Source organism: Chrysochloris asiatica, unplaced genomic scaffold, assembly GCF_000296735.1.
Source record: "Chrysochloris asiatica unplaced genomic scaffold, ChrAsi1.0 scaffold00348, whole genome shotgun sequence".
NCBI classification, from domain to species: domain Eukaryota; kingdom Metazoa; phylum Chordata; class Mammalia; order Afrosoricida; family Chrysochloridae; genus Chrysochloris; species Chrysochloris asiatica.
In genome coordinates, this window is record NW_006408866.1 from 1,011,743 (window position 1) to 1,037,441 (window position 25,699).

General features: G+C 44.8%; 1 protein-coding gene across 1 annotated transcript in view; it reads right to left on the minus strand.

Moving 5' to 3' along the window:
• Window positions 1-226: 226 nt before the first annotated feature.
• Window positions 227-25,699, minus strand: part of GPR139 (G protein-coupled receptor 139) — a 51,859-nt gene continuing 26,386 nt past the window's right edge. Inside the window, exon 2 of the mRNA XM_006875957.1 lies at window positions 227-1,400. Within this exon, the coding sequence (XP_006876019.1) occupies window positions 466-1,400 (935 nt within the window). The 3' untranslated portion in view covers window positions 227-465. The remainder of the gene's footprint in view (window positions 1,401-25,699) is intronic.

A 25,699-nucleotide genomic window follows, 5' to 3' on the forward strand; every position in this document is an offset into this window, starting at 1 on the left:
AGAGTCCATCAGTACAGTGCAGGAAATGGCACAGGGAAGTGGTGCATGACCTCAACTCTTGGCAGAAGAGTTCAGGCTCAGCTATGTGCTACTGTGACTTCACGTGCCACATAGATGAATGGGTCCCAGGGACTGTGGATGGTGCCAGGGCTAAGTCACAGACTACTTCTCTACCGCATGTCCTTACTGGCCACAGGACGATGATACCACCTCTGATGGCATCTTCAAACTGGTAGGAACTTCTGCTGACAACTTGACATCATGGATATAAATACAGAAATAAAAACAAGATTCATGCTTTCCTTTCTGCTGCTCCATCTTTCCTCATCTACCAGTATGAGAGCTGCTCAGTCTGGAGACAGGAAATCAGGTGAACTCAAGTAGAGCTTTTCAGCCGCAGGATGGGATCACCTCCCATTCAGAACTGGGTTAGACAGAGGCACGAGAGGTGCCAAATCTATGGGGTCACGGGGATACTTTTATAGGTTTTCCATTTTTGTCATACTGGTACACCAACATTTTGATACAGTGTGAGTTGGCCGGTGAGATCCAGGGACTACTTGTTATGGAAAAGTTATGGTTGGTGTAGAACTGTACAGGTTGCTTCTGACACTTGAAGAAGGCCTTGAGCGTGGCAGCTGCCATAGTGCGGAACCGCTTGCTAATGAAGCAGTAGAGGAAGAAGTTGATGGCGGTGTTCAGAAGGGCCAGCATGTTGGCAACGTCGGACATGATGTGCATCAGCCAGCGGTTCTGGATGGGCGCCCCATAGAGGTGGTAGAGAATCATGACGATGCGGGGTGCCCACAGGGTGGCAAAGATGGAGGTGATGGTGAAGAGGATGGCAGTGGTTTTCCCGGTGGAGTAGCCACGGAGGCGAAAATTGCTCTTTTTCCTGAGCTTGTACACGATGATGGAGTTCAAGATGAAGAAGATGGAACAGGGTACCAGGTACACCGTGAAGCAGTGAATCCAGATAAGGACGTGATGCATGGAGGTGCTGATGTAATCTTCAGTCCAGATGTCAGGCCACCAATAGTAAGGAATGCTGGTCAGGAAGCAGGTGATGTAAACGCTCACAATGACTTTCCGTGTGCGGGCCGGGTAGGAGACTGTGTGGTACTTCAATGGGTGGCAGACGGCGATGTACCTGTCAATTGTCAAGGGGACGGTAATCCAAATGGAGGTGTGGATGGACGAGAATTCCAGCACTTCTATGATCTTGTTGGGGACCTGAGGCATCTGCATGTTCAAGATGAAATCTTCCAAGAGGAAGTCTACAAATACGATGAAAAAAAGAACCAAGATGTCAGCAGCAGCTAGTGCCAACAGATAGTTGTAGGAGGACTTCTGCCTTCTAGCCACCAGCTGAGAAAGGATGATCACTGTCAAGATGTTTGCTGTAGAGAAATGAGAAAATGGTTTATCTCTGAAACAAAGATGATCTCTTGGCTAGTAGAGAGGCCCTAGGCATCTCATCTAAGTATATATGCTAGACCATCCCTATAGAATTGAAATGGATTGAACCAGTGTTTTTCAGGGATCATCTCTGCAATTCAAACTGCATCTCATACAAGCATCTGGATATTATTTAACAGTTATACCCAGGATGCAATTTATCTACATGAACCATGTAAGATGGTCAAACTGGGGCTCAGAGCTGTTAAGGAATTTGTTTGACAAGGACCAAACCTAGATCCACTGATTCCAAAACCCATGCTCTCTTTTGACCGCCAGCATGGAAGATGCAGGGTTGGAACAACTTTCCCTGCTTTTGGGTGTTCAGGTAAGAGAATGGACAATATGGCCTCTTAGGAAGCCTTTGAGACCTTGAAGTTTAGGATCTTTGCTTTTTAAATACATTTATAATTGAAGAAACTGAAAAGATCATGACCTTAACATTAATTTAAAAATAGATTATATTTGTTTTGGAGCCCTGGTATGGCACTGTAGGATAAGTACTGGACCACAAGGTCGATTTGAACCTCAAGGTGAGTGACTCAAACTCACCAGCCGCTACTTAAAAACCCTATACAGGTTCACTATGAGTTGGAAGCACCTAAATGGCACCTAACAACATTTCTGGAGTAGATAATATGCACACATTATATATAATTCAAAAGAGTAACAAAGAAAAGTAACTTCCCCCTCTGCCATTGTTCTCTAACCACCCCAGTTCTCCTTTTGAGGGCAATCAAAGATAACAATCTATATTGATTGGTTGGTTGGTTATGTGCCGTGGAGTCAGTTCCAAAGCTGTAAATCTTTATGGGAGCAGAAAGTCTCATCTTTCTCCCACGGAACAGCTGGTAGTTTTGAACTGCTGACCTTGTGGTTCACAGCCTGATTCGTAACCACTATGCTATATTAGAATGTTGTTATTGTTGTTAAGTGTGGTTGAGTTGTTTCTGACTCATTGCCACCCTGTATAGGGTTCCCAGGTTGTGCATCTTTGTGGGAGCACAAAGCCTGCGGAGTGACTAATGTACGTCTCTATAATAGTAGTGTACATAGTTTTTACATAAATAGTAGCAATCTATGATATCAATCCATTATTTTTCTCGGCATCAGATTTGTTTTGCAAATCCATCCATTGCAATTTCTGATTCTTTAAAAAAATCAATGTCTCCCTGAATAAGATGTATTTGGCAAGTCATAAGAACTCACTCCAATGCATCATATCTGGAAGCCACTCTACAAATTTATTTTCATTAGTTTTCAAAATCAACCCTGAAATGTGACCATTATTAATCCCATTTTGCAAACAAGAAGACTGGAGAGTTTATGTCCTGTTTTATCTGAGGTCCAGTGGGATGAGACAAATTACGGGGGAGGGATTAGACTGGAGGAAGTGACATTTGAGTTCTATCAAGGATGAAGAGAAGGGATTTGCCATACCAAGATCTGTAGGGAAGAATCCTAGGCAGTGGGAATGGGAAGTGCAAAGGCCCCGGGGTAGGAATGAGCTTGGTATGTTTATAGAACACAAAGAAGGCCTCTTATCTGTCCCTCTCATTTCATTGAGATGGAAACTGAAGCTTTGGGTTTTAAATGCTTTGCCTAAAATCACACACTGAACAAGTGGAGGAGCCAGAAAATGACTCAATTTCTGACTTGTTCATTCTTGATCACAGGAAAGGAGTCTCAGTTGGAAGGAAGTGGCTTCAGTGCTCCAGGCTGTACCTGACTTAGAAAAGCACATAATTTCTAGAATGTTCTTGGTTTTCTCTTTTTCCTCTCCATTAACCAATACCCACATTCCTTCTTCTGTCCCTGTCTCCCAAGTCTATTTTAAAACAAACAAAGCACACACACACACACACACAAACAAAAAAACACCCACCAGTTTTGATTTCGACTCATGGTGGGTCTGTGTGTCAAAGTAGAATTGTGCTTTATAGGGTTTTTGAGTTTTTTAAAATTTTATTGTGAATTAAGTGAAAGTTTACAGGGCAGATCATCAGTTTTGCATTCAACAAATCACATAATGTGTTTCATTACAATGATTATAATCCCGTCCACGTACCATCAGTTAACAGTATTTCTCTCTATTCATTTTAGCTCTTTTTTAAAAAAAACACTCATGCATATATAATAATTTAAACCACCAAAGGGCACATTCTGCAAATCTGCAACCTGGCCGCCATCTCTTAGTCCCTCTCTTTCCATGAATCTAGAGTCTTCAGCTGCTCCCTGTCTCCATGACCCCATCTCTGCCTCCATCTTTTGTGTCGCTGCTTCTCTTGATAACGTCTTGCATTCCGCTTGTGCTCTTCTCCCTTGATGGTCCCAGAGTCCTCTGTTTCTAGAATGTAAGATTAACTACTCCCCCGTTTTTGTTACAAAACTTTTTTTTACCTTTACAATTGTGACAGTCTCAGTCATGATAACATTACTCTCTATTGAATCAAAGAATCTTATCCCCATCTCTTTTTACCAGACCCATCTAGGCAAGATGAAAACTATTCAATGGAGACTCTACCTTCCCCCGCATACTCTGAAACTAAACTCCCTCTTGAAAACTTGTAAGCCATGCACTTTGTGCCTTTAACGCCTCTTCATTTTACGTAGTCAATGTCTAAGTTGTCCGTCCCTATCCCTCGGAAACCCTGTACAGGGTCGCTATGGGTCGGAACCGACTCGACGGCACTTAACAACAACAACAAATCTACCCTGTATACAGAAGGGATAGCATTGATACTTGATGTGAAGACTCCTTCCCTCTCTGTTGATATTTTGAGCTGCTACATACATGAGTATAGGTCAAGTTCATCAAATTGTAGCAATTTACCCTCATTTCCTTTATCAAAAAAAATGTTTCTTTTTTTGGTCAAGCTCTGATTATCAAGCCATCTAGGTCAAATGGTACTATCTGCAAGTTTGAGTGTTCTTGTGCATCTTCCGTCACTACATATCAGCTGGCTGCTCCACTCTTAGCTCTAGCCTTCTGTGGCTAGGTCCTTATCCATGGGCTCAGGTGTCCCCCCAGGTCTCACCACACTGTGGCACAACCAGCCCTTCCTCTTCTCTCTCTCATCTCCAGGTCAACAGGAGTCTATGGGACATGGTTGAACTCAGCCCATTTCTTCACTGCTGCCTTTCCCCCTCTTTCACTCACCAGTAGACCAATGTGGTCGCCAGCAAGCTTGCATGCCTGCTCATGTGTTCTCTTTGAGTTTCAGTCTTAGAGGTGGGCTTTAAAGGCTTTTCAGTGATTGATTTTTTAGTGGAAGTAGGTGGAAGTAGATTACCAGGCCTTTCTTCTGAGGATTTTGGGTGCACTTGAACCTCTTAACTTTTTGGTTAGCAGCTCAGCACATCAACCATTTGCACCAACTAAGGATTCCCGTAAGCCTACAAGGCTACAAGAATGGATGAGATGCTGGGGTCTCCCCAGAAATAATGTTAAAATTATTCAGAGTGATTCTTCACCACTGTTTCTTGACTCCTCACCTGAACCCTGTTTGGAGTTTGATGCTCAAAATGCTACATATTCTAACTCTTCTTTAAAAATATTCCATCCACTTATAATTAATGATTTAAGTCAGGCAGTATCATTAACGCCACATGAAATTGCTAGGTATTCATATTTGACATTTTCTGAAGTTTCTGGTAATTGCCTCTCTTGAGAAACTAACCCGTAGACATTGAGTTTCCTATTTCTTTTAAGTACAGGGAAATTTCCCCCCAAGGCAACATCCCCAGGATAAGAGAGATGTGTTGGCCAGAAAGACCCGAAGGGGAAGGAAATGATGCCTGGGTATTGATTTTCTGAAGAAGAAATGAGAAGGCAGAGTTTTTAACTTTTATGACTTGATATTTACTAAAGTTCCCCAAATCCAAGATTTTTTTCACAGTGGCACATTTTCCCCCGGAAACAAAGTGTGGTATTGACTATATCCATGTGTATTTATACACAGGAAGCTTATTGGATGGAGCCACCGCGCTCCCTAAGAACCCTGATGTTGCTGTTGCTAAGTGTCGTCAAGTCAGTTCTAATTCATAGCAACCCTGTATAGGGTTTCTAAGGAGCAGCTCTGGGTTTGAACCGCCGACCTTCTGGTTCACAGTCCAGTGCTGATTCTACAGCACCACACCAGGAATAATTTTCCATGCAGCTTCATTATTGGGTTTTTTTTCTGCTATTTGTCTTGTGGAACCCCTGTTGGGCATATAAGGGGCTTCTCTTCAAAGCTAGAGTCAGTATTCCCTCCTGTCTTTGTATCTCCCTTTATAGGGTCTCAGGTCAAGGGTGAGAGCAGGCCTGAGGCAGGTCCATGCTAGTCTATTGGCACTGGCTGTCTGGGTACTAGGGGTTGAGAAGTATTCTAAAACCATGCCTGGGTTTAGTGGACACCAGAAAGAAGCATATTATGACATTGTTGTTGTTGTGGTTGTGTGCCGTGGAGTCAGTTCCAACTCATAGCGACCCTGTACAGGGTTTCCGAGGCTGTAAATCTTTACGGGAGAAGAAAGCATCTTTCTCCCGCGGAACAGCTAGTAGTTTTGAACCGCTGACCTTGCTGTTCACAACCCAATTCGTAACCACTACACTACCAGAGCTCCTTATATTATAACATAACTTTGGCTCATTATACAAGTGAATTAATTTAAAGAAAACTGTAACTTGATAAACTCCTGATGTAGCTTTCTAGGATCAGCAATGGACTCCAAACCACAGGTGGCAGTTCAAACCCACCAGCTGTCCTCGGAACCCTATCTAGGGTCACTATGAGTCAGAATCGACTCGACAGCACTTAACAATAACACAACAACATAATTAAATGATAATGTAAGTGCAACACAGGCCTTGGGCCTCCATTTGACAAATGAGGAAACAGATGTTCAGAGAGGGTAAGTTACTTGCCCAAGGTTGCATGGCTGATCAGTCAAAGCACTCTGGAAGCACTTGGTGGTTGTCATCCTGGATCAAAGTCCATGTCAAGTGATGGCTGCAGCTGCATTTTCTTATCTCAGAGTTTGTCACAAAAACAGATGGGGGCGGGGCTCTGGGTTAACCAATCCTGAGCATGCACACAACAATCCAGCAGACACCAAGGACTTCAAACAACAGGCATGAGTTTTGAAGTCTGGAAATCAGTGGTAGTTGCTCGGATGGAAGCAGCAGTTGAGAAATCAAACAACATATTACACTGGGCAAGTCTGCTGCACAAGACCTCTTTAAAATGTTCAAGAACAAAGATGTCCGTTTGAGGACTAAGGTGTGCCTGACCCAAGTTAGGGTATTTTTCAGTAGCCTCAGATGCATATGACAGTTGGGCAGTGAATAAGGAAGACCATAGAAGAATTGATATATTTGAGTTATGGTGTTGGAGGAGAGTACTGAAAGTACCATAGATTGCCAAAAGAACAAATCAATTTATGATGGAAGAAGGACAGCCAGAATGCTCCTTGGCAGCCAGGATGGTCAGACTTCATCTCTCCTATTTTGGACATATTGTCAGGAGACATATTATCCTGGAGCAGGATATCATGTTTGGTACAGTGTAGGGTTGGAGAAAATGGATTGGCACAGTGGAAGCAGCAATTGGCGGAAGTGTAGCAATAATTGTGAGGCTGACCCAGGACAGGGCAGTGTTTCATTCTGTTGCGTGTAGGGTAGCTATGAGTTGGTATCAACTTGATGGCACCCAAGAACAACTACAATCCCAGTTCTACACATTTCTAACCAGAACTCTTGGGTAAGTTGCACAAACACACAGAACTCCATGTTTATCATCAGTGAGCTGGAACAGTCAATGACCTGGCTCAAAGGGACAAGGATGATGATTAGAGGGAATCACACCTGCACAGAGCCTGGCACAAGGCAAGTGGTCAGTACAGAGCCTGAGTTATGAGGTTATGCTATCAGGAGGGGCCAGCCTCTGGAGCAGGGCATCATGCTTGGCACAGGAGAGTGTCAATGAACAAAAAGTCCTTCAATGAGACAGACTGACAGAGTGGCTACAACAAAGGCTCAAATACAGCCGGTGGGAATGGCGTAGGACCAGGCAGCATTTTGTTCTGTTGCACGTGAGGTTACTATGAGTCAGAAGTGACTCGTTGACACTTCACTACCAGCACAGTCATGGCATGAATGTGGTGCTCAGTTCCACTGTGGTGATAAATGCGCTGAGGCGAAGACCCGTGTGTGTGTGTGTGTGTGTGTGTGTGTGTGTGTGTGTGTGTGTGGGCACATCACCAGCAAGCTTGGGCAGGAGTTTCTCCTGATGTGTTTTCCGAGGATGAAAGAACTGGCTTTAGGAAAGACCTCTGCTGAGTTTCTCACACTCCGGCAGCGCAAGAGTCCTTACACTTCCCAACTTTGTCAGGAGACCCCAGAGTGTCAGATTAGACTCGTGTTTCAGTCTCCCTCTATCTGTACAATGAGGCAGTTATTAATAACAGCAATGATAATACTAATAGTAACACAGTATCATAGCTCTGGCTGGACTGCTAATCACAAGGTTAGAAGTTCAAACCCACCAGCTATGAGTTAGAACCAATTCCATGACACTTAACAACAACAACAGCATCATAGTTTACAGGTAGTGAAGGCGTGTAGAGTTTAATGGCGGACAAGGCCAGGAGGGCACTCCAAGAAGTGTGAAGAGGATGTACAAAGACAAAGAGACATGAGAACATGAAAGAGGAAACAATACACCCACCATTCTCATAGTTGTTGTTAAGTGCCATTGAGTCAGTTCCAACTCATATCGACCCTATATAGGGTTTCCAAAGAGCAGCTGGTGGGTTTAAACTGCCAACCCTGTAGTTTGCAATCTAGTACTGATCCTACAGTGCCACATCAGGAGTCCAACATTCTCACAGAGCAGCCAACATTTACCGAATGCCAAGGAGCCCTGGTGTATATAGCACTGCAGGATAAAGTGCTGGACTGCAAGGTTGGTGTGAACTGCAAGGTCAGTGGTCAAGCTCACCAGCTGCTCCTTGGAAACCCTATACAAGGTTGTTATGAATCGGAGATGACTCGACAGCACTTTAACAACAACAACAAGGAGCCCAGCCCTGGAGGTACTGTAGGATAAACACTGGAATGCTAACCACAAGGTCATTAGTCCAAACTCACCAGCTACTCTGAGGGACAAAGATGAGATTTTGTACTCCCATAAAGATTAGCAGCCTGGGAAACCCTATTGCTGTTGTTGTTAAGTGTTATCGAGTTGGTTCTGACCCATAGCGACCCTGTATAGGGTTTTCAAGGAGCAGCTGGTGAGTTTGAACCTGAAACCTAGTGGTTCAAACTGACTTTGCAGTCCAGCGCATTAGCCTACAGAGCCACACCAGGACTCCGGGTACAGGGCGCTATGAACTGGAATCAACTCAATGGCAGCGAATTTGGATATTTTTGTTTTGTTTTGCTATGTGCCAGGCACTGAGCTCACTTCTCCATATACATGAAGTATATTTATTAACTACAATTGGTAGGTATCGTTGAGTTGGTTCCGACCCATAGTGATCCTGTGCATAGGACCACTTAGTCCTGCACCATCCTCAAATTTGCTGCTACGTTTGATCTTCTTGCTGCTGCCACTGTGTCAATCCATCCCATTGGGAGTCTCTTTCTTTTTCACCAACCCTTCACTTTACCATGCATGTTGTCCTTCTCCAGGGACTGGTCCCTCCTGATAACATGTCTGAAGTATGAGAGACGAAGTCTCACCCTCCTGGCTTCTAAGGAGCATTCTGGTTGTACTGTTTGTTCTCCTGGGAGTCCACGGTACCTTATACAATAGTTATAACATTAGACATAACATTGTTGTTGCGTTGGCTCCGATTGATAGAACAGAGACTTGCCTGACCCTGCAGCATCCTCTCAACAGTAGTAATGTTTAAGCGCACGCTCACAGCTCCCACATCAGTTCAACTCATTGAGTAGAGGCCCTATTAAATCACGTATCTAATGTTACAATGGGCCCTGGTGTGGTGCTGTAGGATAAGCACTGGACTGCTAACTACAAAGTCAGTGGATCAAATCCACCATCCATTCTTAGAAACCTTATACAGGGTCATCATGAGTCAGAACTGACTCGACGGCACACAACTGCAACAATGTCGTAATACCTAATCTAATATTTAAAAGGAAATATTTAGTATTTAATCCTTACAGAGAAAGTAGGTACTTTTTCATCCTGGGAGTTCCTGAGTGACTCAGACAGTTAAGCACGTGATTGCTCACCAAAAGACATATACTTCTGTTGGGATTTCTCATCCACCAAGAGGCGCCTTGGGAAGAAAGGTCTGGCATTCTACTTCTGAAAGAACACATGCTCATTGAAAACCCTGTGGAGTGCAGTTCTACTCTGACACAAAGAATGATCATGAGTTGAAATCAACATGGTTTGATTTGATTGTGGTGGTTTTCATGCCTGTATTATAGATGAGAAAGGCTGAGGCTTGGAAGGGTTAATTAGTTAGCTGAGGTTGGATACACTGGTATGGAGTGCCTCTTCTAGCTCTCCTACTTGCGTATGGATACCTGTGTCCTACGGGAGCTGAGAAGGCTGCGGCACTGACTGAGCAGGCTCACCTTATTACGCACTGACTGGGTGTGACCCACGCAAGGGTCTATTGGCACGATTTTTAATGTTCACGTGACATTATGAAACAGATACTATTAACACCCCTATTTTGAGTCAAGGATACTGAGGCTGAGTCGGGTTTATAGTGACTTGCCCAGATCAGACCCCTTGTATGTGCTGGACCCAGGATGCAGACAGTTTATGACCTGTTGGTGCAGTGGTGGTGAAGGCTGATAGTATAACCCTCCAGTGGCTCTACAGGAGAAAAGACTTGGAATTCTGCTTTTGTAAAGGTTGTTGTTATGTGATTGTTGTGAAGTGCTGTCCAGTCAGTTCCGACTCATAGCAGCCCAGTATATGGTTTCCGAGGAGTAGCTGGTGACTTTGAACCACTGACCTTACAGTTCAAACTGTCCTTTCGGTTCAGTGCATTATCCTACAGCGCCATCCCTATGGGGGCAGTTCTGCACTTCTTACGGGGACACTGTGAGTCAGAATCAAGTCAAGGACACCCAGTAACAGACCCCATTTGAAGCAGCTACTCTCCGGGTCACTGACCACTAAGCAGGAATGAAGTGCATCCTCTGTACATCAGCCGACACGTATGTGACATGAAGGAATCCAAGAAGAGTTCCCTTCAGAGACGTTGTGTTGTTGTTGTTGTTGCTCTTGTTGTGGCGGTTGTTAGGTGCCGTCAAGTTAGCTCCAACTTACAGCAACCCTGTATAGGGTTTCCAAGGCTAGAAATCTTCATGGAGTGGAAAGCCTTATCTTTCTCCTGAAGTGTAACTGGTCGGTTAAATGTGTGGACCTTGTGGTCAGCAGTCCCATGATTGTCTATTGCGCCACCAACGTTCCAAGAGATGTCATAGTACCTTAAAGAATTGGGGCCATGCTCAACCCCTGAAGGGGAGAAGACAGCCCAAGGGATTAGGCTGACACCTTTCCAATACTGAATGAAGCTCCCATGGACCAATTCTCCCTTGTATTCTGCCCCTGGCTAAGTTTCCACCCATCCTACCTATCTCCTGGCCTCCAAGTGGTCTCTGCTTTGGGTAGGGATGCACATTCATTTTGCTGTTTCATAGCCCTAGGGTGATGAACACAGGGTACCGGGGACTGACTTCTGGGTTCTTCATCTGGAGCTCAGTGGCGTGTCAGAGGCTAATTGCAGCTCTGCTTTGGTTGTCGCTGTTTGATTAAATAGCTTGCAACCACACTGTCCATCTGCTTCCTCCTCCCCATGACTGCCAGGGGTGGGTATTTTTAGCTGTGGGCAAATAGCTTATCAATTGTGCATACAAAATATAGCCAACACAAAGCCTTCATTGCAGACAAGGACAAAAGAAGAATCAAACAAGGTTGGCGGTCACATATTCATTCAATAAGTATTTACTGAACCCCTGCACCATGTAGCAGGCACTGTACCAGACCTGGGCCTACAGGGATGGGTAAACACATGAGTGGTCTGTGCCCGCAGGGAGTTTCCCCTCTATGTTGACAGACTCCGGTAGAATTCTGCTCTGTTGCCTATTGGTTCTATGGCCGTGGGGGAGTCATACATCTCTCTGGGATTTCTGCTGTTTTATTTAAAAAAACACGACCTTATTTTTTAAAAAAAACAAAACAAAAAACAACATTTAATTGTGGTTTGGGCAAAGGTTTACAGAGCAGATCAGCTTCACAGTCAACAAATCATATGCACACTTGGTTTCATCTCAATGATTACAGTCCCCTCAACATCCCATTTCTGCCCTGTTTCTTCTTTCCATTCCTCCTTCTTTCCCAACCCTTCTCAACTTTGTCCTTGGGGAAATGCTGCCCTTTTGATCTCAAATGGTTGACCATTCTATGGCGTGTCCTTTTAAAACCTGTTTAAGGAGCTACAAGTTGGCCTGCTAACCTAAAGTTCAGCAGTTCAAAACTACCAGCCATTCAGCGGGAGAAAGATGAGGTTTTCTGCCTGGGAAACCCTATATGGGGTCACTATGAGCTGGTACCGACTCCGTGGCACACCACCACCACCACCACCTGAGATCAACTTCACGGCAGCAGCTGGAAGGATGAGCCAGGAATCTTAGAGGTAGTGAGTTCATGATCATAGGGGAACAACTCAGAAAGGAAGATTGCAAATGATTGCACATCGTAAAAAATGTCACCAATGTCACTGAATGGTGTGTGTAGAAACCACTGAATTGATGTATGTTTTGCTGTGTGTAGTCCCAACAACAATGACAAAATAGATCAAATAAAAAACAAACACCACTTTGTGTCAAACACAGCTGAAAGTGGCAGACAGGAAAGTTTATTGGACGAAGCAGCCAGGGGAACACAGGAGGCATTTCTTCTTGGACTCAGAGAGGGAGGAGCACAGGGAGTTCTGAACTCTGGGCATGGGGGGCTGCTCAGAGGCAGGGGGAGAACGGCACTCGTGGATACAGGAGTGGGAAGGGCAAAGGCAGGGACCTGGGAGTGCAGCCGCACAACCAAGCTATTGGAACCTAATGTTGTTGGGTGCCGGCAAGTTGATTCCGGCTCATAGTGACCGTCGAGGACCCACCCAGTCCCACTGCCCCAAGGCTGTCATCTTTATGGGAAGGAGGGCTTGTGGTGTAACGGTCAAGATCTCAACTGCTTACCAGTTGCTACATGGGGAAAAAAGACCTGCCTATCGATTCTCATAACAATTTCAGCCTAGGAAGCCCTGTTGTTGTTGTTGTTGTTGTTGTTGCTGTTAAATGCCATTGAGTCGGTTCCAACCCCATGTAGCGTTTCCAAGGAGCAGCTGATGAGTCTGAACCACAAACCATGCGGTTCAAACCAATCCTGCAGTCCAGTGCCACACCAGGACTATGTTGATGTTGTTGTTGTTAAGTGCCATTGTGTTGGTTCCGACTCATAGCGATCCTGTACAGGATTTCTGAGGAGCAGTTGATGAGTTTGAGTCACCAACCCTGTGGTTCACAGTCCAATACTGATCATCTAGGGCAGTTTTATTCTGTGAAATGGAGCTTTGATGGCGCTATAAGATTAACACTGGACAGCTAACCATAAGGTCAGCAATTCAAACCCACCAACCACTCCAAAGGGAGAAAGATGAAGCTTTCTGCTCCCATGAAAATTTACAACCTCGGAAACCCTATACAGGGTACTCAGTAAGAAGCTTGTGGATGTAAAGATAACTACAATGTCCACACAGCATCAAAGAAATGTACAAGGACTGGCTAACAGTTCTGAATGGAACCTACTCGACAACACCTAACAACATTCTGTGAACTATGAATTAGAATCTACTCAATAACACAATAACAAGCTTCCCAGAAGTAGGTGCCGGACTTTTCTTCCTCAGACCCACTGACTTGGTGGGTTTGAACCACCGACTTTTTGGTGAGCAGCCAAGCTCTTAACCATAATGCTACCAGAAACCTGAAAGGACCATTTGAAGGATTTTAAAGAATCATTTTACAGCCCATGACTGTCTTTCTAGCCTCTAGGGAAACTTCCCTGCAGTGAGGGCAGACATGCATCTGCAGTTGGAATTATCTAGGAGTTGGCTCATTCCTGACACTTTCTAATGAGCATCAAGTGTCTTCAATGTAAAAGGAGAAAAAAATCAGTAACACGTAACAGCAGGAAGGAAAAAAAAAACAAAAAACCCACCCACCTAGAACTAAGGTATCTTTTTTTTTTTTTCTCCTAGAGAATGCTTGGTTCTATTGCTGCAGGGAACTTCCCACAGCTAGAAGGCCTGCCTAGATGGGCCCCCAGTGTCGTCTATAAAGATTGTTTAGGTGATGAAAAGGCTCTTGGGGCCCGAACCTAACTCTGACTCTTTCTAGATGGGTGACCTTGGGCAAGCAATTGGAACTTTCTATGCCCGGGTTTCCCCACTTACCAGTAGGGGTGATGAGATGACTTGCTGTGATCACAGACTTGTTGTGAAGGTTAAATGTATCAAGAGAGGAGAAATGCCATTAACAGTGGCTGCTGGGTAGGGCTGTAGAAAACTCACCACCATTCCTATTGGACATCTTAGAAGTCCAGGAGGGTGGGCAGTGTGTCCGCCTTGATGATTGTTATTAATACATTGCCAATCTTTTATACTGATTCTGGCATATAGTAGGTGCTCAATAAGTAGCTTGTGAATACATGAACAACTATAATGTCTGCACAGCATCAAAGAGAGGTACAAGGATTGGTTAACAGTTTTGGTTAAAAGACAGAAAATTACTAAGGATTTACTGCAGAAGATTATTTACAACTGATCAGAAATCCAACCAAACTCAGTGCTACTGAATTAATTGTGACTCACGGTCACCCTATAAGACAGAGTGGAATGTTGTTCCTTAGGGTTTCTGAGGCTGTGAATCTTTATGGGGACAAATAGTCGCCTCTTTCTTTCATGCAATGCTGGTGGATTTGAATCCCTGGCCTTATGGTTAGCAGCATAAAGCTCAACTCACTGTGCCACCAGGGCTCTGAGCTAACCAGGGGTCACTGGAAATTAGTAGTCAGTGTTTGAGAGAGGTTTTTTTTAAAGAATATTGGCTCTCTTGAGAAGTTTCTAACCAGAATCTTCCGTATGGCTCCAACTGATTTCAACATGAATTCAAGGCAAAGCAGCTATGTGGCAAAGCCTGGGTAAGGTCCTCAGGAATTCAGGACTGAACAAGACTCATTCATAAGACTTCAGATGCTCACAACCAACCAAACAAATCACCCCAAAAGTTGTTTGGGGTACTATTCAAACTCCCTGTTCCCTTCAATGGCTCTATGCCAGGGGTTGCTAACTCAAATGCCAACAGAGGCCAGGCAGGTAACATGAGCACCTGAGGTGGACATGGACAATCCATGTCTCACTTCCAGAGAGCAATCCTAGTTCAGTTCTACTTGGTTACCTGTAAGGGAAGGTAAACAACTGTGGCCAGGCCTTCCAATGTTTCAAGAGAGACCTGGGAGCAATGAACACACATTCACACAGTGTGGCCCGAGGTGGATGGTTTGAGATCGCTCCTCTTTAGGCCAAAACACCATGCTCTTTCCTTGCCATCGAGGCACCTCCCACTGTGCCGAGTGCACTCTGCAACTCAGGCAAATGAACTTCACTCTCTTATGTTGCTGGCAGCAAGATGCATCAGTGGGCTATTTCTTTTGTCTGCCTGGAAGTACCTTCTCCCACCCCACCAGCCTTTTGTCTGCAGACTTCCTTCCTTTTTTTAAAAACTTTTTTATTGTGCTTTGGGTGTTTATATAGAGCAAATTGTTTTCCATCCAACAATTCATACACATTTTGGGGGTGGGGGTGGGGATAATACGACAGTCCTCTTCTCACTTTCTTCCTGTGTTTACTATTTCTCATGGTCCTTCTTTCCCAACCCTTCCTGCCTTTTGAGCTTTTTGCTGGGGCAAATGCTCCCCTACGGTTAAAGAGTGTGTACCTGGTGCTATTGTTCACCTCACACGGCTGTCTATTGTTTGAATGAAAGTTGAGTCCCAGTTGAATTCAGTTCCAGTTCTGAAGAATACCTGAGGGCCATAGTCTCAGTCTTGGGGTTACATCAGTCTCTGTCACACCAATTAGCCTGGTCTTTTTTATGACTCGGTTCCACACTTTTCTCTCAATCTGTCTAGGACCTGTTATTATGATCCCCTTCAGAGCAGTCCACAGTGGTAGCCAGGCACTAGCTAACTTTTTCTGATCTCAGAGCTAAGACGGCTGAGGTTCACATGGTCCATTAGTCCGCTGGACGAATTGTTTCCTTGCTCTTTGATTTTTCCTCACTTTTCTTGGCTCCTGATGAGACAGATGCATACCCATTTAGTTCAGTTCTACTTGATTACCTGTGAGGGAAGGTAAACAACTGTGGTAGGCTTTTATATTTGTAAAGATCTCCTTCAAGATTTTAACCACCCATTGAAACCAACAGAAAGCAAGGACTTTCTCTCTTTTCTCTGAACCTTGAGGGTCTGGTCTATCACAGGGCTCTCAAGAGTCCGCACTGCATCAATGACTGTGGAAGGAAAGAGTGATGAATGGGTTCCCCGAGATGTTCTCTGTGGAGCGTCCCCCTGCTTGCTGTGATGTTCTTGCTATCCCATTATGTGCATGATGTCTGGTCTCACATTTCCCTCTACTAGCTAAAGCCTGTCTCTCTCCATAGCCTCCAGATCACTCCTCCCAAGTAATGCCTAGGGTGGCTGATGGATCAAATGACCTATGTATTTGCTTGGGAAGTTCTGGTATGGTGCTATGGGATAAAGAACTGGACTGCAAGGTGTTTTTGAACCACAAGATCGGCGGTTCAAACTCACCAGTTGCTTGTTAGAAACGCTATACAGGATCACTACAGTTAGAACTGACTCAACAGCACTTAACAACGACCTTAACCTGGAGTTCTCATATGGTGCTGTACGATAAGCACTGGACCACTAACCACAAGATGGGCAGTTCAAACCCACCATCCACTCTTTGGAAACCTTATATAGGGTTGCTATAAGTCAGAACTGGCTCAACAACATTTAACATCAATAGCAGCATTAACCCAGGTTCCTTATCTGTACAATGGGGATTAGCAGTTCCTCATAGGGCTTGTTAAGAAGACAGAGTAAATTAACACCCGCAAAGGCATCTAGTACCATGCCTGGCATGCAGTAGGTGCTAGAATTCATCTTCTTGTTGAGTGTGGTACACAGTCTCCCTCTCAGATCACTGATTCTGAAGCCCCACTTCAGGTGGTTGAGTTCCAACTTTGCTGATTCCTAGCTTTGTGATCCTGTCCAAGTTACTTAAACACTCTGTGCCTCAGTGTTCCTCATCTCTAAAATGGGAGTAATAATAACATCGGTCTCATAGGATTCTGGGAAAATCTACTTCAAAGGAGCTCTTTAAAGTACGAGGGTGAGTCAAAAGTTATCCATACTCTGACTGTAGACTGTATTTTAATAAACTTTTAGAAAAGACAAAAAAACATCATTTTTCTACACAATCTCCTTGCTTTTCAATGCACTTCATCCTTCTGTCAACAAACTTTTGTATTCTCTTATTTAAAAAAAATGTTTTAGGCTGAGCTGCAAATCACAAATGCATCGTTGCCTTTACTTCTTCATCAGAGGTGAATCTTCATTCTTCATTCTTAAAGGGCTGCTTTCAGGGGACTGAATGGGTGAAAGTTCAAATGAGCAAGATCAGGACTAGAGGGAGGATGCTTAACATTTCAAAACGAAGTTTTTGCAGACTGTCAGCAGTGTGGGCAGAGGTATTTGGACCTGTATAGTCATGCAAGATTGCAAAGCCCTTGGATAACATCCTCTGCATTTAACCCAAAGTTTAGGCTACAGCTCTTCAGTGAGCATGTCATTGTACTGAACACCATGGATTGTTGAGTCTTTTACCGCGACAGTGGTCCAATATTGGCCCTTGAGAGTCCCAGAAAACGGTAAGCATCAATTTTCCAGCTGGTTGACTTTTGGACTGTTTCTTGGTGGGCAATTGAGGATGTTTCTATTCCATGCTCTGTCGTTTATGCTCAGGCTGGTAGTGATGAATCCATGTCTCATCACCAGTAATGATTTTTTTAAAGAAACTTTTACTTTCCTGCAAGTATCGGTCCAAATTTTGTTTGCAGACGTCCAAACACTTCTGTTTACACTCTTCCGTAAGTTGTTTCAGTATCCATTTCTTATAAACTTCTCAAAACTCAAGTCTGTCATGGATCATATCAAAAACAGAGCCATGGCTGATTTGCAAATGATTTGCCACACAATCCACTGTCACTTGTCTGTTGGACAGAATCATTTCACTTGCACACCCGATGTAGTCATCAGCCGTGGACATGGACGGGTGTTTTAATATAACCATAGTGTGGATAATTTTTGACTCTCTCTTGTATTAAAAAGTAAATATGTTGCTTTGAGGACTAAGGTGTGCCTGGCCCAAGCCACAATATTTTTAATTGTCTCATATGCATGTGAGAGTTGGAAAATGAATAAAGAAGATTGGAGAAGAATCAATGCATCTGAATTATGGTGTTGGTGAAGAATCTAGGAAGTACCATGGGCTACCAGAACAAATCTGTCTTGTAAGAAATACAGCTCCTTAGAGGTGAGGATGGTGAGACTTTGTCTGATGTTCTTCGGACATGTTTTCAGGAGGACTCAGTTCCTGGAGAAGGCCATTATGCTGGGGAAATGGAGAGTTGGTGAAAAAGAGGAAGACCTCCTCAGGAGATGGAATGACATATTGTCTGCAACAATGGGCTCAAATATAACAGCAATTGTAGGGATGGATCAGAACCCAGCTGTGTTTCATTCTGTTGTATGTGAGGCTGCAATGAATGGGAATGGCACCTAACAACAATAGCCTAGAGTTCTTGTGTAAATTCAATGAATTTACATACATACATACACAGAATCCTGGAGTGCCGCTGTAGGACAAGCACAGGACTGAAAGGTCAGTTTGAACCACAAGGTCGGCAGTTCAAACTCACCAGTCACTCCTCAGAAACCCTGTGAGTCGGAGCCAACTTGACCACCTAACTACACACATATAGTGTTGAGAAGAGTACTTGTCCTACTTAGAGGTCCCTGGGTAGCTCAGTTGTGTTTATCTGTGAATTAAAGGGCTGACTATTTGAAAATCTGCATCCAGCAGTACCATGAAAGAAAGGCCTGGCAATCTACTCCCATAAAGATGACATTGTTGTTGTTGTTGTTATGTGCCATGGAGTTGGTTCTGACTCATAGTGACCATGTACAGGGTTTCCGAGGCTGTAAATCTTTACGGGAGCAGAAAGCCTCATCTTTCTCCTGTGAAACAGTTGGTCGTTTTGAACTGCTGACCTTAAGGTTCGCAGCCCGATTCGTAACCACTGCGCTACCAGAGCTCCTTGGTTACGAATTGGGCTGCGAACCTTAAGGTCAGCAGTTCGAAACTACCAGCTGTTCTGCAGGAGAAAGATGAGGCTTTCTGCTCCCGTAAAGATTTACAGCCTTGGAAACCCGGTACAGGGTCGCTGAGTCCGAACCGACTCCACGGCACACAACAACAACAACAATCTGAGAGGATCCTGGAAAGCTTCTTGGAAGAGTAGAAGCCAGTCAAGTGATGGGGCAGCAAATTGTGCCAACAAGAGGAAAGAGAATGTGCAAAGGCTAAGAAACAAGAGAAAGGCAAGTGAGTACCTGTCAGCTGAACACAGGATGAGCAGCATGGTGGGATACTGGGTAATCAATTCGATATTTGCAAATGAAACTCTTATCATATCCAATCCACGATTTGAGCATCTTTGAAAGGAGCAGGGGAGGCCACCTAAGCCCGCACTTCACATGGCCACAATGTGTGTTGATGAGTAAGGCGGCCTGCCTTCAATACAAGTCCCCACCAGGCTTCTCTCTTCTAGGCCTGCCTATAAGACCACTTCCGGCAGACTTTGCAGCTTGCTCAGTGGTTGGATTTGCCCTGAGGCAAGGGGGAGACTTTGTAAGCCTTTATTCATGAAAGATTTCATAAAGGATGTTACTGGTGTTCGTTTCCTCCTTGTTGTTAGTACCATGGAGCCAGTTCCGACCCGTTGTGACCCGGTATAGGATTTCCAACAAGTGGCGGTTGATTTTAAACACCAACCTTGCTGTTCAAACCCATCTTGTCCAGTGCTTATCCTATAGCGCCACACCAGGACCCCTAAATGGCTCCAACTTGTGGTGCCCCCATGCGTGGATTAGGGCTGTCCGGAAGGTTTTCAAGGCTCTGACCTGTTAGATCTTCAGGTGTTTCTTCCTAGGTGCCTCTGGGTAGGTTTGAACTGTTGATATTTGTGCTAGTTGTCAAGTGCTTAACCGAATACATCTCAGGGGCTCCTTTTGCAAAGGAAGAAGCTCATTATTTTCTTTTAAACCACAAGCACCCCTGCAGGGAGATGTGGAGGGGAGAGAGGACTGGCCTTTTTCACTGAAACTTTCAATTGGGGTCCATTGATCCTGTGGCTTCCCCAGGAGATACTGGAAATGCAGAACTGTCCTCCCACTTTCCACACCGTGTAGTGTAGACCCCTCCTTCTCTCTGGGTGCTTAAGGACATTAGAAAATTCCCTGGTGAGCACAGTCCAGTCAGCCACTCTCCAAGGCCCCTCCTGAGTGGACATTCTGTTCTACCAAAGGGCCTGGCAAAGAGGGCTGAGTGGCGTTGCCTGTACCAGGTGACGTGAACAGACAGGGAACAGGCCATGCCCAGAGGACAATGCCAATGTCTAATTACCCGGGGGCCTTGGGAAGGCAATTTTCTTTGGTCGGAGAAATTGGTTTTTGTACCTCAAGCTCAAGCACAGCCGAGTGACATGCAGGCCAAAGAGGCATAATTATATGGAAATGGCTTGCTAGCAGCGTGGAGAGAACAGCTTCCGACCTGAATCGTGAGGTCAGCGTGTGAAGGACGGCATGCTTCCTTGTAACTCTGGAGACATCGGTTTCTTTTCTGGTGTTGGAACACACAGGAAAAGAAGAGCCACCTTCCTGGCACAAGAGTTTATGGGTCTGGCAGCTGGACCCATACCACCTGGACCAGAATCCCTACTCTAGCACATGCTTATTGTGTGAGAAAAGGCAATCACCTGATTTCTCTGTGCCTTAGTTTCCTCAACTGTAGAACAGGACTGACAATAGGACAGGCTTCATGGATTTTGGTGCTGGATGAGTTTGTTAATACATATCAGATCCAATGCCATCCAGTCAATTCTAATCCCTAGTAAACCTACACAGGGTTTCCGAGACTATATATCTTTGCGCGGGCAGTTTCATCTTTCTCCTGAGGAGCAGCTGGTGGATTTGAACCTCTGACCTTGCAGTTAGCAGCCCAATGCCTAATCCACAGTACCACGAGACTCCTTTAGTTAATACATAAAGCACCCCACTGTCATTGAGTCAATTCCGACATCCGGCAGCCTTATGTAGGATTTCTGAGCCTGTCAATCCTTATGGGAACAGAAGCCCTCCTCATTTTCCTGCAGAGCAGCTGACGGAGAGTTTGAACTGACCATGTGGTTAGCATCCTAACACATAACCCACTATGGCATCAGGGCTCCTAAAGTTAGTACACTGTTGTTGTTGTTAAGTGCTATCAAGTCAGTTCTGACTCATAGCAACCCTGTATAGGGTTTTTGAAGAAAAGCTGGTGAGCTTGAACTGTTGACCTTGCCATTCGAACCGACTTTGCAGTGCAGTGCATTATCCCACATCACCACACCAGGGCTCCACATTCATACACTGTGGTTGTTTTTGTTGTTATGTGTCGTGGAGTCGGCTCTGACTCATAGAGACCCTGTACAGATATTCCGAGGCTGTAAATCATTACGGGAGCAGAAAGCCTCATCTTTCTCTGCGGAACAGCTGGTAGTTTCAAACTGCTGACCCTGAGGTTAGCAGCCTGATTCATAACTATTACGCTACCAGAGCTCCGTACATTAATACATGTTGTTGTTGTTCTGTGCCATGGAGTCGGTTCTGACTCATAGCAACCCTGTACAGGGTTTCCAAGGCTATAAATCTTTACAGGAGCAGAAAGCCTCATCTTTCTCCTGCAGAACAGCTGGTAGTTTCGAACTGCTGACCTTGCAGTTCACAGCCCAATTCCTAACTACTACACTACCAGAGCTCCTTACATTAATACATAGAAGATGATTAAAGAGCATGGGCTGCACAATGGCCACCAATAGAAATATAGCCTCTGCTTACTTCTTCTTTGTGGTCCACTTGCTGTTCAATTCTACTCTGGACCACCGAACCTAAAGCTGGCCAAACAAGTCACAATGTCTCCATTCTTGGAACCTTTCCCTGCATAGCTCCCGTTTCCTAGAATTCTTGCCCCATGCACTTGGCCAGGACCACCCTTACCTGCCTGTCAGGAGCAGTTCCTTCATCTCCCAGCAGTGACAGCCTGGTGCCTCTCACTCTCAGCTGGACATCTGATGCTGACAAAACAAACCACCTTCCTTTCTCCTCTGAGCAGGGACAGTGTTGGGAGGAAAAGAAAAAGCAATATAATACTAACAGCAGTCATAGGACTAGGATGACAAGGATGACAGATGATTCCATACCTTTTCTGTCATGAAGGAAGTGAACTTCATCATCAACATCTTAGCTCCTTTAGCAATCTCTCACTATACTACAGACACGGCACTAAATGCTTTATATTTCATACACACTGCCAGCCCTTCCTGGCATGGTACTGTGGGATTAACACTGGACTGCAAACCACAACGTTGGTGGGTCAAACCCACCAGCTGTTCCTTGGAAATCCTGGACAGGGTCACTATACGTTGGAACCAACTCAACAACAACAGCAGCCAGTGCTTTCAAGGAACCCTTGTGGGTTATGCATTGGGCTGCTAACCACAAGGTCAGTAATTCGAATCCACCAGCTCCTCCGTGGGAGAAAGAGGAGGCTTTCTGCTCTCGTAAAGATTTGTAGTCTCGGTCCTGTTGACCTCAAGATGAGAAAGAGAAGAGGAAGGGCTGGTTGGTCCGAAGTCTGGGGAGACTTGAGAACTCCTGAGCCCACAGACACTGACCTAGCCACTGGGGGCTAGAGCTGAGAGTGACATGCGCAGTTGATCTGATATACCCAAACTTGCAGATAGCACCTATTTAACCTAGCTTAATGGCTTGCTGATCAGAACTCAATTAGAGGAAGATGACGAAGTTTGATACAGGAAGCAAGTGTAAATTGCTTCAATTTGATGAACTTGACCTATACTTATGGATGTAGTAGCTCAAAATATCAACTGAGAGGAAAGGAGTTGTCACATCAAGGATCAAGCCTATCCCCTCAGTACACAGGGTTGATATGGGTGGGGAAATTAGGCATTTGCTACCTAAAATTGGGGGGAGGGGCTATAAAGCATGAGTGGCACTGTGGGTTAATATGCTGGACTGCAAAATCGGTTTGAACCACAAGGTCGGCTGTTCAAGCTCACCAGCTGCTCCTTGGAAACCCTATACAGGGAGGGCCCTATGGGTCGGAACTGACTCCATGGCACTTATCAATAACATAAGGGCACAAGGTGGCTGGCTTACAAGGTTTCAAGAGTGTGCTTATTTTCAGTGCAAAGGAGGGGAGGGTAGAATCCCTGCTGAATAGTTTTCATCTTGTCTAGATGAGGGAAAATGGGGATAGGATTCTTTTGATTCAATAGTAACTGTTATCATGACTAATTTTGCAATGGCCACAACTGTAAAGGTAGAAGATGTAAAAAAAAAAAAGCAGGGAGTAGTTAATTTTATATTCCAAGAACAGAGGACCCTTGGACCATCAAGAGAGCAGAGCATGAGCAGAATGTGGGATGTGTGGCGGGCGCTGTGGGCTAATGCGTCAGACTGCAAAGCTGTTTGAACTGCAAGGTTGGTGGTTCAAGCTCACCAGTCGCTCCTTGGAAACCCTATACAGGGTCGCTATGGGTTGGAACCCGCTCGACGGCACTTAACAACAACAATCAGAGAAGCAGGGGCACCAGAGATGGATGCATAGATGAGGACTTGGAGAGATAGACCAGCTGAGGACTCTAGACTCATGGAAAGAGAAAGGCTGTGTGCTGGCAGCCAGGAGACAGGCTTACAGAATGTGCCCTTTGGTTGTTTAAATGATTATATATTTCTGTGTGTTTTGTGTACATCAAAAAAAAAGAAGAAGGAATAGAGGCAAATACTGTTAACTGATGGTGCATGGAGGGAATTGTAATCATTGCAATGAAGCAAACTACGATTGGTTGAGTGCAAAACCGATGTTCTCCAATGGAAATTATCACTCAATTTGCAATAGAAGCTTTAAAAACAAAAACAAAACTCTATACTACGTAGATATGAGTCTAAATCAACTTTACAGTGCTTAACAATATTATTCTAATTCAGTCTCCTCATCTCTTGCCCAATCTCTTCATCTCCCTGGGGTTCTTCTGTGAGCGTAGGGAGGATGGACCAATGATGTTAGAATTTTATTTAAAATACTCATGTGTGGCTTCAGAATGGCAGTTTAAAAAAAGAAAAAAGTTGGAATTGACTCACGTGGCAGTGGATTTGGTTTTTGGTTTGTTCACTTCTCAGGACCTGTCGCTAGAGAAGGATATCATGTTTGGTAAGGTGGAGGGTCAGAGAAAAAGAGGAGGACCCCCAGTGAGATGGACTGGCAAAGTAGCAGCATCAGTGGGCTCAAAAGTGTGGCAACAATTGATCGGGCAGTGTCTCGTTCTATTATGCATTGGGTTACTATGAGTCGGTACTGACTCGATGGCACCTAACAACAACAACAACTCCCACTTTAAAAAAACAAACAAAAACTAGTTGCTGTTGAGTCAGCTGTGACTCACAGCAGCCCTGTGTGTGCCCCACAGGTTTTTCAAGTCTGTGACCTTTTGGAAGCAGATCACAAGGCCTTTCTTCTGAGGTGCTTCTGAGTAGGTTCAAACCACCAACCTTTCAGTTAGTAGTTGAGCACTTATCTGTTTGTACCACATGGAGGCTCCTTCTTACTTCAAAGTGCATCCATTAGACCCTCCCTACAGAAGAAGGGCGTGGTGCTGTAGAATAAGCACTGGACTACTTGCTAATCACAAGGTCGGCAGTTTAAACCCACCAGCCACTCTTCAGAGATCCCCATACAGGGTCACTATGAGTTAGAACTGACTTGATGGCACTTAACAGAGGAGGGCTATTAGGGTTAGGGTTAGCAACTTGATGTAGGGCACAAACCCGGAAACTGAATCTGGGTTTGTCCAACTGCAAACTGTCAGTTTCTGGACTCTGCAAGGAGACAAACGCCCATATGGGCTACAGGACAGAACTCGTGCCACACCCACTAGCTTGCTGGTCTTCTCTGACATGGGTACTGCTCTTGGGCACCCAGCTGTCCTCCCTGTTCCAGAGAAGAAAGGCCTTTACTGACTGCCCGGGTTTTCCAGGCAAGAGTTAAGACTTTCCTTGGTTGAACAAGGAAGGAATGGGCTTCTTTCTTGGCAGAGGAAGCCAAGTGCAAGATCAAGGAGGTGTGAAAGCATGCTGTGTTTGAAGAACTATAAAATGACAGGCTTGGCTGGAGTGTGAACCGCCAGGAAGGAGAGATGAGAATTTCGGAATCCAGCGTGATAACCTCAGTGCAATTGCTTTGCAAACTCCCAAGGTTGTTGTGGGAATCAGAGCAGGGTCTACGTGCAAAGCGGCTTTGCAAACCAGTAAAGTGTTAGGCAAATGTTAATTATCAGGAGACGGTGCAGAAGTAGCCAGATTAGTATCAGAGTGAGATAGCAGAGAATGAAAATATCCACTCATTTCTCTTGAAGCCACAGTCTCTAAAGCATTCATAAATGAAGAAGTCTAATTTCAGTGCTCGTGTCTCTTTTTTGCAGATGAATAGAGGGTAATAGATTTCAGAAGCTTATTAAAACGCAGTCAATTTCTTGGTCATTGTCAATTACACCACCAGGTTTTCAGACTTGGAGTAATTTTTTTTGTTGCCCACCCATCTGACCAATCAAACCATCCAAACCCACTGCCGTGAGTTGACTCTGACTCATAGTGCCCCTATGTTGTTCTTGCCATGTGCCCTCAAGTTGGTTCCAACTCATAGTGACCCTGTATAGGGTTTCCAAGGAATGGTGGTGAGTTTGAGCTGCCAA